General features: G+C 44.8%; 1 protein-coding gene across 5 annotated transcripts in view; it reads right to left on the reverse strand.

Annotated features, from left to right (window-relative positions):
• Window positions 1-13853, reverse strand: part of LOC147433502 (putative acyl-activating enzyme 16, chloroplastic) — a 210340-nt gene that overhangs the window by 127018 nt on the left and 69469 nt on the right. For all 5 annotated transcript variants that reach the window (XR_015185273.1, XR_015185272.1, XM_086490188.1 and 2 more), the window contains exons 3-4: window positions 1870-1984; window positions 806-893 (exon numbers count right to left, since the gene is read on the reverse strand). Coding sequence is in view for 3 of the 5 variants with exons in the window: in XM_086490188.1 (XP_086346314.1) it covers window positions 806-893; window positions 1870-1984 (203 nt within the window). In the remaining 2 variants the exon portion in view is untranslated. The remainder of the gene's footprint in view (window positions 1-805; window positions 894-1869; window positions 1985-13853) is intronic.

A 13853-nucleotide genomic window follows, 5' to 3' on the forward strand; every position in this document is an offset into this window, starting at 1 on the left:
CCTCCAATGCATATCGCTTTCTCATTCCCCTGCCTTGGATATCACAGCATGGTAATCGGTTAATGAATTTGCATAAACCTGTTAGTTGGTGAAAAAGTATTCTACAAAAGATTTGGAAGTGAAAATTGCCTCTCAAAAAGCTCGTTTTCTTTTTGGCGTTGTCTCACAGGTACGCTTCCTAGTGAGGTCCTTCTAGCGTGTCGGCGCATTGCTTCCTCTTTATGTTGTCATTGCCTCCATTGTGCTGAGGCAATACCTCATTTGTTATGGCGTTCTCATGCTCAAGACTTTTTTGTGCAATTACACAAAGGCTGCAATACCATTTCCCGCTCTGCTATTTTGGAAAATTCTTCTGGATTTCTGGTCAACTGAATCCACCATTATCAGAGTATCAGCACTTTCTTGCCTGGGTGCAATTCTGGGCCCTTTGGGTTGTTTATCATACTCACAATCACCTTCAGCAGGCTTTTCGTTGTGGCAGCAGTTCTTCAATTTTACCCTACACATTATTCGTACTCAGCGCCTTGCGTCTCTTGTGATGTTTCCATTTGGGAGACATCTCACGTCAGCAGTTTGAGGTTTTCTATGATTGTTTCTAGCTTTTTGGCATGGTTTCACCCATCTTGGGTGGCAATATCTTGTATATTCCTCTAATCAGTTGAAAAACTAGTTTTGCCAAAAAAACCAAAGTGTGTGTAGATAAATTGATCTTGAAATGTATAGCAAACACACAATACACACAATCAATTTCAGAGTTCAAAAGTTTGGAATTGAAAGATTTTGACATTAACTTCAAAAATCCAACCTATCTGAATGGGAATATATGAACAAAAGTTCGTCGATGGATGATCTGGAGCCTCGAACAACATCGACAGCTCCCATTGCCATTACACCTGTTCCATGAATGTGCCATCAAACTCAAAGAAAAACCAAAAAACTTAATCAATTCATTTATATGCACTATTCTGACAAGGATATATACATCAAAGAAGTATATAAAGCTAAGGAGATTTCATGGAAGAATGTAATTGTACAAAAATAATAGCATTCCTCAGCACAAAGCAACGATTGTGAAATTACAAAGTCATTTATCAGCTTTATTAACAACAGATCTTCTAGAATTAAGGCTAAGGAAATTGCAAGGAAGAATGTAACCCGAAAAAAAAATGACAATCATCAGCTTAAGCAAGAATTTTCAAATTACTTTCATTCTAGCTTTAGTCGAAGCAAACATTTTCCACTCCAAAGGAACCTTGTTTGTGACTCGTGCAGGAAGTTTCCCAAAATATGTGGAGCTAACACATTCTTGACTACTCCCAGCCAAATAGCCAGCACTTAAACTCAGCAATGGCTATTTCTTTGCTATACTATGGTTCATGTGCCCTCTTATCTTGTAATTTCTACATTTTCCTTCTTATTATGGAATTTCTTCGAGGTTGGCGATGGTTGTGCTTCTTTCTTTATTCTCCTCTCCTATCCCTTGACCTCACTTCCTTGCCCCTCCACCTTTTCTTCAGTTGCCCCTACGCAAAGCATCATGTGTGGGTCATACCTTATTGGGTTTATCTTGTGGCCTCCATTTGTGAGTGGCACAGCACAAATAATGGAGGCTTCTATATTTTGCTTTGTGGATTTCTGCAAAGCGATTAGTTAAAAACAGTTTTACTACAGATGTGCCTGTTCTCTACGTTCTTCAACTGTTTGATTGGCACGGTCAGCTGTAGACTTCACAATAGTTGAAGTAACATGTTCTAATGGTCTTCCTGTTGGCAAAATATTGCCAACAACATCCAGAGAAATAAAAGGGAATGACATTTTTGGCTGGAAATTTTATTCAGATACTTTTTTACTCACGAGTTCGAGAGTTACCTTGGTCTGCAATTAGCCATCGGCATGAGTTTTCCGCAAAAATTGCAATCTTCTCATCTGGAAGGATTCCCGATTGCCTTAAACTTTCTGAGAACTGCAAAATCTCCAACTCCAACTGTTCGAAATTCATGAAAGCTGCAGTCAGTATGAGGAAGACTTGCAGACAGAGATAAGTAAAACAAAAACGTCTCGCATAGGTGCTCATTGTGTGCTGTGCTAAACGCCTCAATTGGACTTCAATTATTAAATATATAACAGCTTTTTTCCTAAATCACCAAGAAGAGGCTGATGCTTCTACAAAAACAAAGAGGTCCAAACATATCAGCATAAGATCCCTATGCTTTTTTGGCAGAATATTTATAGCATATGTAAAAGGTATCCTTCATCAATTCCATACCTTAATTCATTGGTAGAGTGATGTAACATGTACATTTGCTACAAAAAGCTTCGACGGTCCAACCAAAACCTTTTTTAAAAAAAATTTAATCTCTCTTAACTTGAGCTAGTTGTAGACAATGCCAAGCACAAATGATCCTGAGACATGACACAAGATCAATATCACACTAACACAGTAGCGGCAAGATCCATGCCCTCACCTCCAGCATGAAGAACATACCCTTGCTTAACACAAACGGTTCTAGCAATGAGCTTCGGGGCATTGTACTCGGCCCCTCAATTGCTCATAGAGAAAGAAAACCCCCCACATCATCTCTTATGGTGCACCAAGAGTCCGAAGGCTTTGGAAGAGTTGGTCCCACAGGACTATGACAACAGTTTTTCAGAAATCCACCAAGCAGCAGTGTAGTCAAATGTAATCAATAGTAGAGAAGGGTTGACGAAGCCGGCCTCTCCCAGTGCTCAAAGTCCCTCACACTCTGCATATGTGCTCAACTCTCCTTCTAGCATTGCTCCATATAGCTTGGCCAGATTATGCCCACTCATGACGGTCTTGTAGTTGCAAGGGTCAAGTGTGTTCCCGGACTTGCGGATAGGCACAACCGTGTGCATAGTCCACTCTGTTAGTAGTCCCTTTGCTAGTGCATTGTTGAAGAGAAATGCGATGAAAAGAGCGTGGCTGCTAGCTGCATATATGAGGTGCTCACTCTACATGCCTATGTAGTCTATGGGTCAGTCATACTGTAAAGCCATAGATGGCCCTCTCTACCATTGCAGCCGTAGAGAATGTTGATGTGGTAGGGCATTAAGTCTGGACGCTCCGGTATCAGTGGCTATCCAAGAGCGTCATAGAGTCACAATCCAAGAGAGTCATATGGTCGAGGTTCTTGTAGTCTTCATACAATGCCATAGTTGTATCTCCGATCATAAGTAGGTGAGAGAGCTTTAGGTCTTCGACTTCCTCAAACTCCACTTTTTACGGCGGGTGGGTAAGGGTTCTCATCTCTCTAAAGCCTTACGCTCTGCGATCTTCTCTAGTGCGCGCACACAGTCTCCTATAGAGCTAGTATACATATATCTATATATATACACATATATATGTGTGTACACACACACACACACAACATACATGGTATAGAGGAGAGAAGATCGGTGATTGCATCCAAAGGTGCAAATGGATCCAACTAATAGATAGCCTCATAGATGTGGTGAGCATGTATATTTGACAGATTGTGGGTGAAATATATATCGTGGTATGAGGTACATATGGAGATGATGTGGGTGGGTGGAGTGCTATCAAAAGAGAGTCTCATATATGTGTGGTCGATGCCTAGAGAAAAGGTGAAATTTTATGAAGTGCGAAACCTTTATACATCCAAGTATGTAGTCCACTGTGCTGCCTTCCTCAAAGATTGATAGTGGAATGCATGTCAATCCTGCTAAGTTGGGCCACTATGCCATCTCATTATAAATGCCCTCTCGTTATAAATAACAAGACAATGATGTGACTCTAGACGAAGTAAGTGGCACCCGTATCTAGTGGGTGTCGCCATGTCCATTGAGGTCCTATCCACTCCCACCTCATCAAAAGGATGTAGCATCTTAGAATCCTCAAAATCATATCTCACACCGGTCGCTTTATGTCTGCCTATTGATGTCTCCCAGATGTAAACCTCCCTTGGCGGCTTTTGGAGGTGGCCCAACAAACGGGGAAACTCCTCACCGTGGTCCCTCCACATCAATTTACAAGCGTTCAAATGCTTCGGCAGCCACAAGTCAATCATCAGACCCTCCGCATAAGAAATTAAAGAATGACGGCAAATCAAAGGCAGCTAGTATGGAGGATCAAAAGAAGAACCGTTGTTTTGATTGCCATCAAACCGGCCACTTATGCAGCGGAAGGCTTGTCCTAGAAGAGGAAACCCTCTACCTCCGCACTGGCGACTACTTCGGTAAACGTCGTTGACAATCCTTGTACTTTGTCCTTCTTTGGTTCAAAGAAACGATCTCCTCCGTGTTAAAGGAGAGATCAATGGCCACGATGTGACAGTCTTATTCGACAACGGCTCTACTCAAAATTTTATTTATTCTCGTGTGGTACTGTAAGGTGCAGCAGAAGTGAATGTTGAACTTTGCTCAAGATGAGTGCTCCGGAAGGGAGAGCCTTCCGTTCCTTTAGTGAGAGAGTGCAATGGACACAAACAAAGTGGTGAACACTGTGAATGAAGGTGTTGAGACTGAGAGATAGAGAGAGAAGAATACGACACCAGAATGTTGTCAAACCCTCCTCCGAAGGCCCCACTCTCTATGGCGGAGTGGTCTACTACTGATTGCACAAATCTCTAAATGCTTGGACTTGTCGACGACGATGAGGATGACGACGAGACGGGCGAATCTGAAAATGCTAAGGGCTGAAATCTGCAAATCTTAATCTACTGAATTATGACTCTATGTCGGCGACGATGTCGATGGCGATGATGCGACGACGACGCGCTGAAAACGAAGATGCTGAAATCTGCGTTTTCCGGGCTGAAACTGCAAACCTCGATGGATCTGACCGTGTGACGAGGATCTACTGCGGGAAGGTGAGATTTGCAAGGTTTGGGACTTCTTCTGCGGGTTCTAACTGCTGAAAACTGAAAATGTTGGTCTATGGGCTGATTCTATCACAAAGACCTGCAAAACGCTGGATTGCCAGGCTGTGCAAAAACGCTAGGGCTGACAACTGATCTTCTGCTATCGCCAAGCTGCTGCAGTGCAAAAACGCTGGCTTCTGCTGTGGATGAAAACGTTAGGTCTCTGCTTGGCAAAAACGCTACGTTGGTATTAAGGGATCCTGCTAAGAAGGTGTCTATTGAACGCGAGGTTCCTGCTGCCTCTTCTGTTGTAGAATGCTAGCGCTAGGTTTCTTATATATTTCCTTACTAAATTTGCCCTACCCAATTTCCAACAAAAGTCACTTAAAAATAATAAGTGAAAAATGTCAAAAATAGGGAAAATAGGTCTTTGCACTGTAAAAATGCTCATGTTGGGTTCTGATGATCATGCTGTGTGCAACCAAAGGATATGCATCTACTCTAAGTTTCTGGGCATGCACGGTCTGCGAACAGACTCACAAAAGTGCCAATCACTTCCTAATCTAACTGAACTGAACCCATGTCATGAAGTAGCTTGTCGATGTACACATAGGGTTAGATGTGCACATGACATCCCCTCCTTTTCAAAGTGAGGTACTGGTACTGAACTGTATGGTGTCGAGGGAGATCGCCAACAGCGTCTGGAATCTTGGGAAGGACTCTTCACCGGCCCACTCTGATGCGTGGATCATGCGATACTTGAACTTCATAAAGGTCTGCAACGCTTCCTTCTTTGGGCCGCGCCGAAAGCGACACAAAGTCATATGTGGCTCCTTCGATGCTTCAACTTCGTCGATAGTCATGCATCTACCTTCTTCAAGAATCTTTGAGGATGAAAATTCATGAAACCACTTCCAACACAAAAACATGAACATACCCATTCCATGTTAAGTAACTGGAAAAATTCTAGTCTTCTCTAAAGACTGTGCATGCAATGTAGATGAACATATAGATGGAGTGCCAAACCGTTCATCAAACACATGCTTGCTTCTTTGGGCCGCGCCAAAAGCGACACAAAGTCATATGTGGCTCCTTCGATGCTTCAACTTCGTCGATAGTCATGCATCTACCTTCTTCAAGAATCTTTGAGGATGAAAATTCCTAAAACACTTCCAACACAAAAACATGAACATACCCATTCCATGTAAAGTGACTGGAAAAATTATAGTCTTCTGTAAAGACTGTGCATGCAATGTAGATGAACATATAGACGGAGTGCCAAACCATTTGATGCTCAATCCTTCTTGTGCTCTTTTGGATATTGTGGCATGCCAAGGAAGAGACATGGAATGTGAATTCCTTGGGTGCAAACATGTCATCTTTTCATGAATAATCCGCATACATCAGTGCTCATTCATGCATCGTGATCATACAAATCATCATGCTCATGAGAAATCACATCTTGATCATGCAAATCATCATGCTTATTATTATCATTCAAATCATCATGCTGATCATTGTCATTCAAATCATCATGCTTATCATAATCATGCAATCATGTGTGTCATGCTTTGGAAAAGAAGAGATTGAGAGAGTCTCCTTTTCCCGAATCTCTTACATCTGTGCCTCCACTTGAGAAAAGAGTCGCAACATCTCCTTCAGGTGTCCGGCGCTCTGTTCTTCATAGGCTAACCGTCTTTCTTCGCACTTGCGATCGAATTCGGCCAGGCTTTCTTTGGCTGCCAAGCGCGCTTGCTCACGCTCACTAGCTGCCTTCCTTTCTTCATCCACTTCGCGTGCTTGCTCACGCTCACGCTCCAAGTCGGCCTTTCTTTCTGCTTCTCTTTTTGCTTTTCTTTCTGCGTCTTTACGATCCAATTCGGCTTGTCTTACTTTGGCTTCCAACCGTGCTTGCTCGTGCTCATGCGCTATGGCTACCATTCTTTCTTGGTACTTGCGCTCTATGGCTGCTATTCTTTCTTCACTTACTAACTTCGTGTCCATCATTCTCTTGTCGAAAGCCTCCATAGGAGTTAGTGCAATCCGTGGCGTAGATGGGGAAGGGGGAGGGTCGGAAAAACCTCCTGGTGGTAAAAACTCTTCTTCGCCACTCCCATGCTCACCATCTCCATGCGAAGTATCCATTCCGCTTCAGGTGATGACCGTCCACTGAAGTTGTGGGTTCTTAAGTTCACGAGGAACTTGGGTTATTGTGGGTCTTGGGTTCTTGGGTTCTTGAGTTCTTGAGGTTCTTGAGGTTCTTCTTTCGCTTGCAATCTGTGTTAGAGAAGGATCTTCTCTTCACCCGAGTTCGTCTCTTTCCCGGGCGCACCCCTTGGCGGCCTTGTGCTCACACCAAGGTTACTTTTTCCCACCTCACGTCGATTGGCCAGCCGCTAAGTGTACGGTCTGCTCTCAATGAGCAAAAAGAGAAACAAGGAGAGGCTGCACAAGCCGTTCTTTCTTGGGTTTCCTATCACTCTTCAAAAACACGATTAGGAATCGACATGTCCAAGAGGACTTGGGTTACGTGCAACCGTAACAAGCAAAAAAAAAATCTTGTGGTTCTTGTGGTTCTTTCCTTGAGTGATACAGAACACTGTCAAAGCTCTGATACCAATGTAAGGTGCAACGGAAGTGAATGTTGAACTTTGCTCAAGATGAGTGCTCCGAACTGTGCTCAAGGGTTCCTTTTACTTACGGAAGGGAGAGCCTTTCGTTCCTTTAGTGAGAGAGTGCAATGGACACAAACAAAAATGTGAACACTGTGAATGAAGGTGTTGAGACTGAGAGATAGAGAGAGAAGAATACGACACCAGAATGTTGTCAAACCCTCCTCCGAAGGCCCCACTCTCTATGGCGAGAGCGGTCTACTATTGATTGCACAAATCTTTACAATGCTTGGACTTGCCGATGATGTCGAAGATGATGAGGACGACGACGAGACGGGCTGAAATCTGAAAATGCTAAGGGCTGAAATCTGCAAATTTTGATCTGCTGAATTCTGACTCTATGTCGATGACGACAATGCAACGATGACACGCTGAAAACGCAGATGCTGAAATCTGCGTTTTCCGGGATGAAATTGCAAACTTCGATGGATCTGACCGTGCGGTGAGGATCTGCCACGGGAAGGTGAGATCTGCGAGGTTTGGGACTTCTTCTGCGGGTTCTAATTGCTCAAAACTGAAAACGCTGGTCTATGGGCTGATTCTGTCGCGAAGATCTGCAAAACACCGGACTACCAGGCTGATGCAAAAACGCTAGGGCTGAAAATTGATCTTCTACTGTCGCCAAGCTATTGCAGTGCAAAAACGCTGGCTTCTGCTGTGGATGAAAACGCTAGGTTGGTATTGGGGGATCCTGCTGAGAAAGTGCCTGATGAACGCGAGGTTCCTGTTGCCTCTTCTGTTGTAGAATGCTAGCGCTAGGTTTCTTATATATTTCCTTACTAAATTTGCCCTACCCAGTTTCCAACAAAAGTCACTTAAAAATAATAAGTGAAAAATGTCAAAAATAGGGAAAATAGGTCTATGCACTGTAAAAATGCCTTGATGGGTTTTGATGGAAATCTGATGATCATGTTGTGTGCAACCAGAGGATATGAATCTACTCTAAGTGTCTGGACATGCACGGTCTGCGAACAGACTCACAAAAGTGCCAGATCACTTCCTAATGAATTGAACCCATGTCATGAAGTAGCTTGTCCACGTACACATAGTGTTAGATGTGCACCTGACAGGTACAAGCACTTAAGCTCAACACGTCACCCGCAAGCCATCCGTATGCGGTCCGTTATGCGGAACATAGGAGCGATCAATGGACTGAGGTTGTCCCGCGACTCGACCTTCGAATCCAGCATTACCACAAAGTCTTGGACTGCCGCATCATGGGCCTTGAGCACTTATATGTTATTTTAGGCATGCCATGGTTTTACGATAAGACAGCTTCTCTGTCTATCGATTATGCATCACATACAGTTTTCTTTGAACTTGATGGTGTGTACCATGTGGTCAAAGGATCTCCTTCTTCCTTGACCACCGACTATGATGTAAATCTACTTTAGCTCATGAGTTCAATGCGTTGTTTCATGATTCCAATATGCAATTTGCAGATTGTTGGGTTAAGATTCTCTTGTTGTCTCAATGTCATTCTTTTCTTTTGAAAGGTGGTGTTACTGCATTGGAAACTTTTGAGTCTTTGTCTGATCATGATGTGACTATTAAGCATTATTTCGATTCTGTTTTGGCTGAATTTGCGTACGTTTCTCCGTCGGATTTAATAGATGGACTTCCACCGTCTCGTGGGCCTAAGCTTGAACATAAGATAGAGCTTTTTTCCTGTAGCCATCCCGTCTCTCGGCAACCTTGTAGGTTCAGCCCAAAAGAGGAGGACGAGATAGCTAGGGAACTTCAAGCCTATCTTGTGAAAGGTTTCATTGAACCTAGTAAGCCTCCGTTGGGCGCTCCAGTTCTTCTCGCTAAAAAGGACAAAGGAAAGCACTTCTGCGTGGATTACCAAGGTCTCAATATAGTCATTGTCAAGTAAGTATCTGTTACCTCCCATGGACGACCTTATGGATCGACTCTTAGGTGCTCGTTATTTCACCAAGATCAATCTACGTTCCTTCAGATATGGATACATCCGCCTAATGTCCCGAAAACCGCGTTTCGTACATGGTATAGACATTACCAGTTTTTGGTTTTACCCTTTGGGTTGACCAACGCCCCTCCCACTTTCCAACAAATGATGAATGATCTCTTTCGTCCGTATTTGGGGAAGTGGGTTGTTGTATTCCTTAACGATATCTTAATTTACATCAAAACGCTCGAGGAGCATCTGCAACACCTTCGTCTTGTCTTACGTATTTTGAGACGAGAAAAGCTGTATGCAAAGCAAACCAAGTGCGAATTTTTTCGCACCGAGTTGCTGTATCTGGGTCATGTCTTTTCGGCGATGGCATTTATATTGACCGCGAGAAGATACGTGTTGTGCTCAATTAGCCCATTCTTCGCACGATCACGCGAGTGAAATCTTTTTTGGGTTTTACGAGCTTCTTTCGAAAAATTTATCAAGGACTACGCTCATATTGTTGAAGCCTTTACTCGTCTGCTAAAGGGCATCCAAAGCAAAAAGCGTAGTATTAGTCCGTCGATTCAATGGACCGATGAGCTCAACCAATGTTTCGAAACCTTGAAGCGGCTTGTTACTACTGCACCGATGTTGCAGATAGTGGATCTGAACAAACCATTTGTGGCGGAAACGGATGCCAGCGATTATGCAATTGGCATTGTCCTATATCAAAATGAGCGGCCTGTAGCTTTTGAGAGCAGTAAGCTCACATATGTGGAGACACGTATTCCACACAGGAGAAGGAATTGTTGGTGGTCATTCATGCCTTGAAAGTTTGGCGCCATTACCTCTTTGGTGCCCGCTTCATGGTATAGACGGACCACCACTCTTTGAAATATCTTTGTGATCAGCCTGATCTTCGTGGTTAAGAGGCAAGGTGGACCGAACTCATGCATGAGTTCGACTTTGAGATACGCTACCGTAACAGTGCTACCCCAACCCCCTTAGTAGAATTCCGAAGGTCAATACTCTTTCGTTTGTTGAAATTTCAACTGACTTCTATCTTTCTCACAAAGGGCATTGCCTGATGATCATCACTTTGGTGCAATCTGGCAACGAGTCCAAGAGGGAATACAAAGCCCGGAAAGCTATGGCGGTCCGGACGCCTATGAGCTAGCTACAAGAGAAAGGTAGTGTAGCGCGGATAATGTGTCGTGCTCTCTACTGTGGGTGGTCCTCAGTGCAATGTGCGTGCCAATCTCACTCAAACAACCAAACTGAAAGGAAACAATAGACATCAATAGGGCTCACAAAGACACAACAGTAGATCAAAACATATGACTCGACTATCTCAAGGACTGATATAGACTCTGGCACTCAGCTCGATCCCAGGTCTCACAGGTACAATGGGGGTGTCGAGGCTCAGATGTGTAGGGATGGTGAAGATGTGCCCTGTGAATCGACTCACTCTAGACCACTACGTACAAGATAATGCCACTGGCTCAAACGACTACTCATATGTACAACCATATAGAGCCACCAACGGCTCATAAATGTCCAGTCAGCTAAGTCTATCTCCAAACTGAGTGGTGGTGGTGACCTGGCCTCGATGTCACCGTCAGTACCCTGCCACGTGTCACCCCCAGCCCAGAGGGTCTGTCCAGTGTGAACCAAACCAACTGTGACTAACTGTCCAACTGTCTGCCTGTCCTGTGAAGTGACACTGTAGCCCTGCTGCCACAAGACCGCTCACCGTCTCGGTGAGAGGAAGACTGAAACTATGAAAGAAAACTACTAGTATGTACAATGGTGAGCTCCTGAATTTGTCATCCAAGAGATAGAGTGGTGGCCACTGCTGCATCCGAAGTATCAGCCTCTGGAGGTGGAGCCATCAAATCGATTGTGGGGCCCTGCTGTATGTGAGCTCTCTTGTCAGTAAGTGTGCTTCCTCGGAAATGACAAGCCACCTACTGCTAGGCAGATGGTAGCACCTGTCCTGTAGTGTGCTGAGGACGTCGAGTAACGCAGCCATGGCGATGTGCTCCAGCAACTCCATCACAACAAGTCATATTTTGCATCTGAGGCAATGGTGAAGACCGAAACCCCTGAGGAGCAGGATATTGTTGTTGTTGATTGTAGTACTGAACGGGAACTGGAGTCTGTGAGTAAAGTCCCATAAACTGCTGAGAAGGACCCGTTGCTGCATGCTGCACTAGTGTACCTGCTCCAGTCCACCCATATCCCACACCCATCATCATAGGCTGTGTTGCCCTATTTTCATGTAAGAGCAATTCTCTAAATCCTTGTACTTGATTCTGAAGGTCACTAATCACTTGAGACTTTAACTTCAGGGCCTGTTGGAGTGCGAAAATAGTGGCATCCCTATCGACGATGGCGCTCTCAGCAACCTTCAGAGCTCCCTCCATAGCTGCGTAAGTAGCTGCGTGACGCTGGTGTGTGGCTGCTAAACGCTCTACTCCAAGCTCAATGGTGGCAATGGCTTGCCTCGACTCCTGCAATATATCCTCAGATAGCCGAAAAAATGATGTAGAGTCCGATCCTGTGGAAGGTCCTGTAACAGTGTCAAGGTGAAGAGAGCTGGTAAGTGGTACAGCTGGTGGGACTCGTGTGACAAGTGGCACTGCTCGTGGTGGACTGGGCGCATGCCTCTCTGTCGGAGTAGAGATGGTGGGAGTGGTTGCAGCAGGACTAGGCATAGAGAGAAGAAGCAACTGCCACTGGGACGTGGGAGCTAGTCACTGAGGTAGGGGTGAAAATAGCAGCAGTAGAGAGAGGAACACACACTGTAGAAACCACAGCTGTGACATGCATAGTGTGATCTGCACCACCTAAACTTACCATCGAATCAGTAGCAACTGTATGCGAGGAACGTCGAACAAGTTGCTTCACTCGAAGCTGTTGGCTTTCCGAAACTGGCAGGGATACTAAAGATTCTACTCTGTCCTTCACTACCTTTGCTCTCTTTTTCTTTGGCTTTTCAGATAGATCCATTGTCTGTTCAATATCTTTCCCTTTTCCCTTAGAGCTTTTACGCCGCATCGCCGCATCCACATCCATCGGACTAACAGGTATATTAATGACCTAGGCCAACATCGGAGCTGTGAAGCATTGAAAGCTAGATTGCACACATTGCACATGAGCTCTGAATCTTTTTGCCCGCGACTGTAAAGAGGTAAATAACATTTGATGAAAGCCACACGGGATGGTGTGGATGAGGCAGTATAGGCCTTCGCAGTGCAAGAATATAGTAGGCACGTCACATCTGCCCTTGCCCTTGCCCTTGCTAACTTTAGGATCTCTGACCAAAAAGTAATACTTGAAAATGGCCCAGAGCTTTTTATTCCTTGCATAATCAGCATGACTCATACTAAGTAGCTCTTTGCATGCCTCGATTGTTGCATCTTTCGAAAGTTGTGAATAGGTTCTCGTAGCTGGTTTGACTGCCGGAAAGGTTGTCATCCCCAAAGCGTTACCAATGCGTGTAGCAGTTAGTGGGTGTCCTCTGACTTTGGGAAAAAACTTGAGAAAGGCATGCACCATATCCATGGGAATATCAGAAGGCAGATCAGTGTCTGCTAATGCTGACAGACCTAGCATATGTAGCTGGTCTTTTGATAAGACTTCTCAAAGAGACGGATGAGGCTGCTGCAGATGGAAGTTCAAAGTGAACTTGGTTTGGGTCTTGGAAGAAGGAGGCTGAGGAATTTGATGACTCAGTACCTGCATGTTGGCTTTCCTCTTCTTTTGGTTTTTTACAGCTTCTTCTTCTTCATCCTCTTCCTCTTCCTCTTTGCTAGAAGACTCTGAGTCGGAAGTAGAGCCTGAGTCGGACGCCTTGTAATTTTCATCACTGTGATCAGTGGAGGACACATCGGTGAGGCCATGGCTGGATGTATCCACATCCTCTTCCTCTGCAGAACTTTGGGATGTCTCAGTTGACCTCTCTGGAGAGAGATCTTTCTTCTTTCTAACTTGTTTGCTTGTACCAGCCATCGTAAAGCTAGCTACCTGGCTTGGCAGTGTGCAGGATGAACTCTGGAACTCCCAGATTCAAGATGTAGCGCTGTACTTGGAATAAACAATTTCCCAGAAAAGCTTGGAAAAGCTGCACTTGGAAAAGCTTAATTACACAGGAGGCTGCACTTTTAAAAAAGCGATGATTTTGCATAAGCGAGTAGGCGGCACTCTCAAAAAAAGCGATGAGCAGGCGGATGGATGCAGGAAGAGTAGGGTGGGCGAGGGGATTTGTGAGGACGAGGGCGAGGGGAGTAAGAGGAGGGCAGGTCGAGGGGTTGGGGTAGGGTAGAGGCGAGGGCCGGAGCAGGTAGGGGCGAGGGAGTAAGGGAGGGTAGGGGCGACGTCCCAAAATAGGAGGAGGGTAGGGGCGATGGGGTTGGGGTAGGGTAGGGGCGAGGGGAT

Source organism: Adiantum capillus-veneris, chromosome 19, assembly GCF_014529385.1.
Source record: "Adiantum capillus-veneris isolate H3 chromosome 19, ASM1452938v2, whole genome shotgun sequence".
Taxonomy (NCBI): Eukaryota; Viridiplantae; Streptophyta; class Polypodiopsida; order Polypodiales; family Pteridaceae; genus Adiantum; species Adiantum capillus-veneris.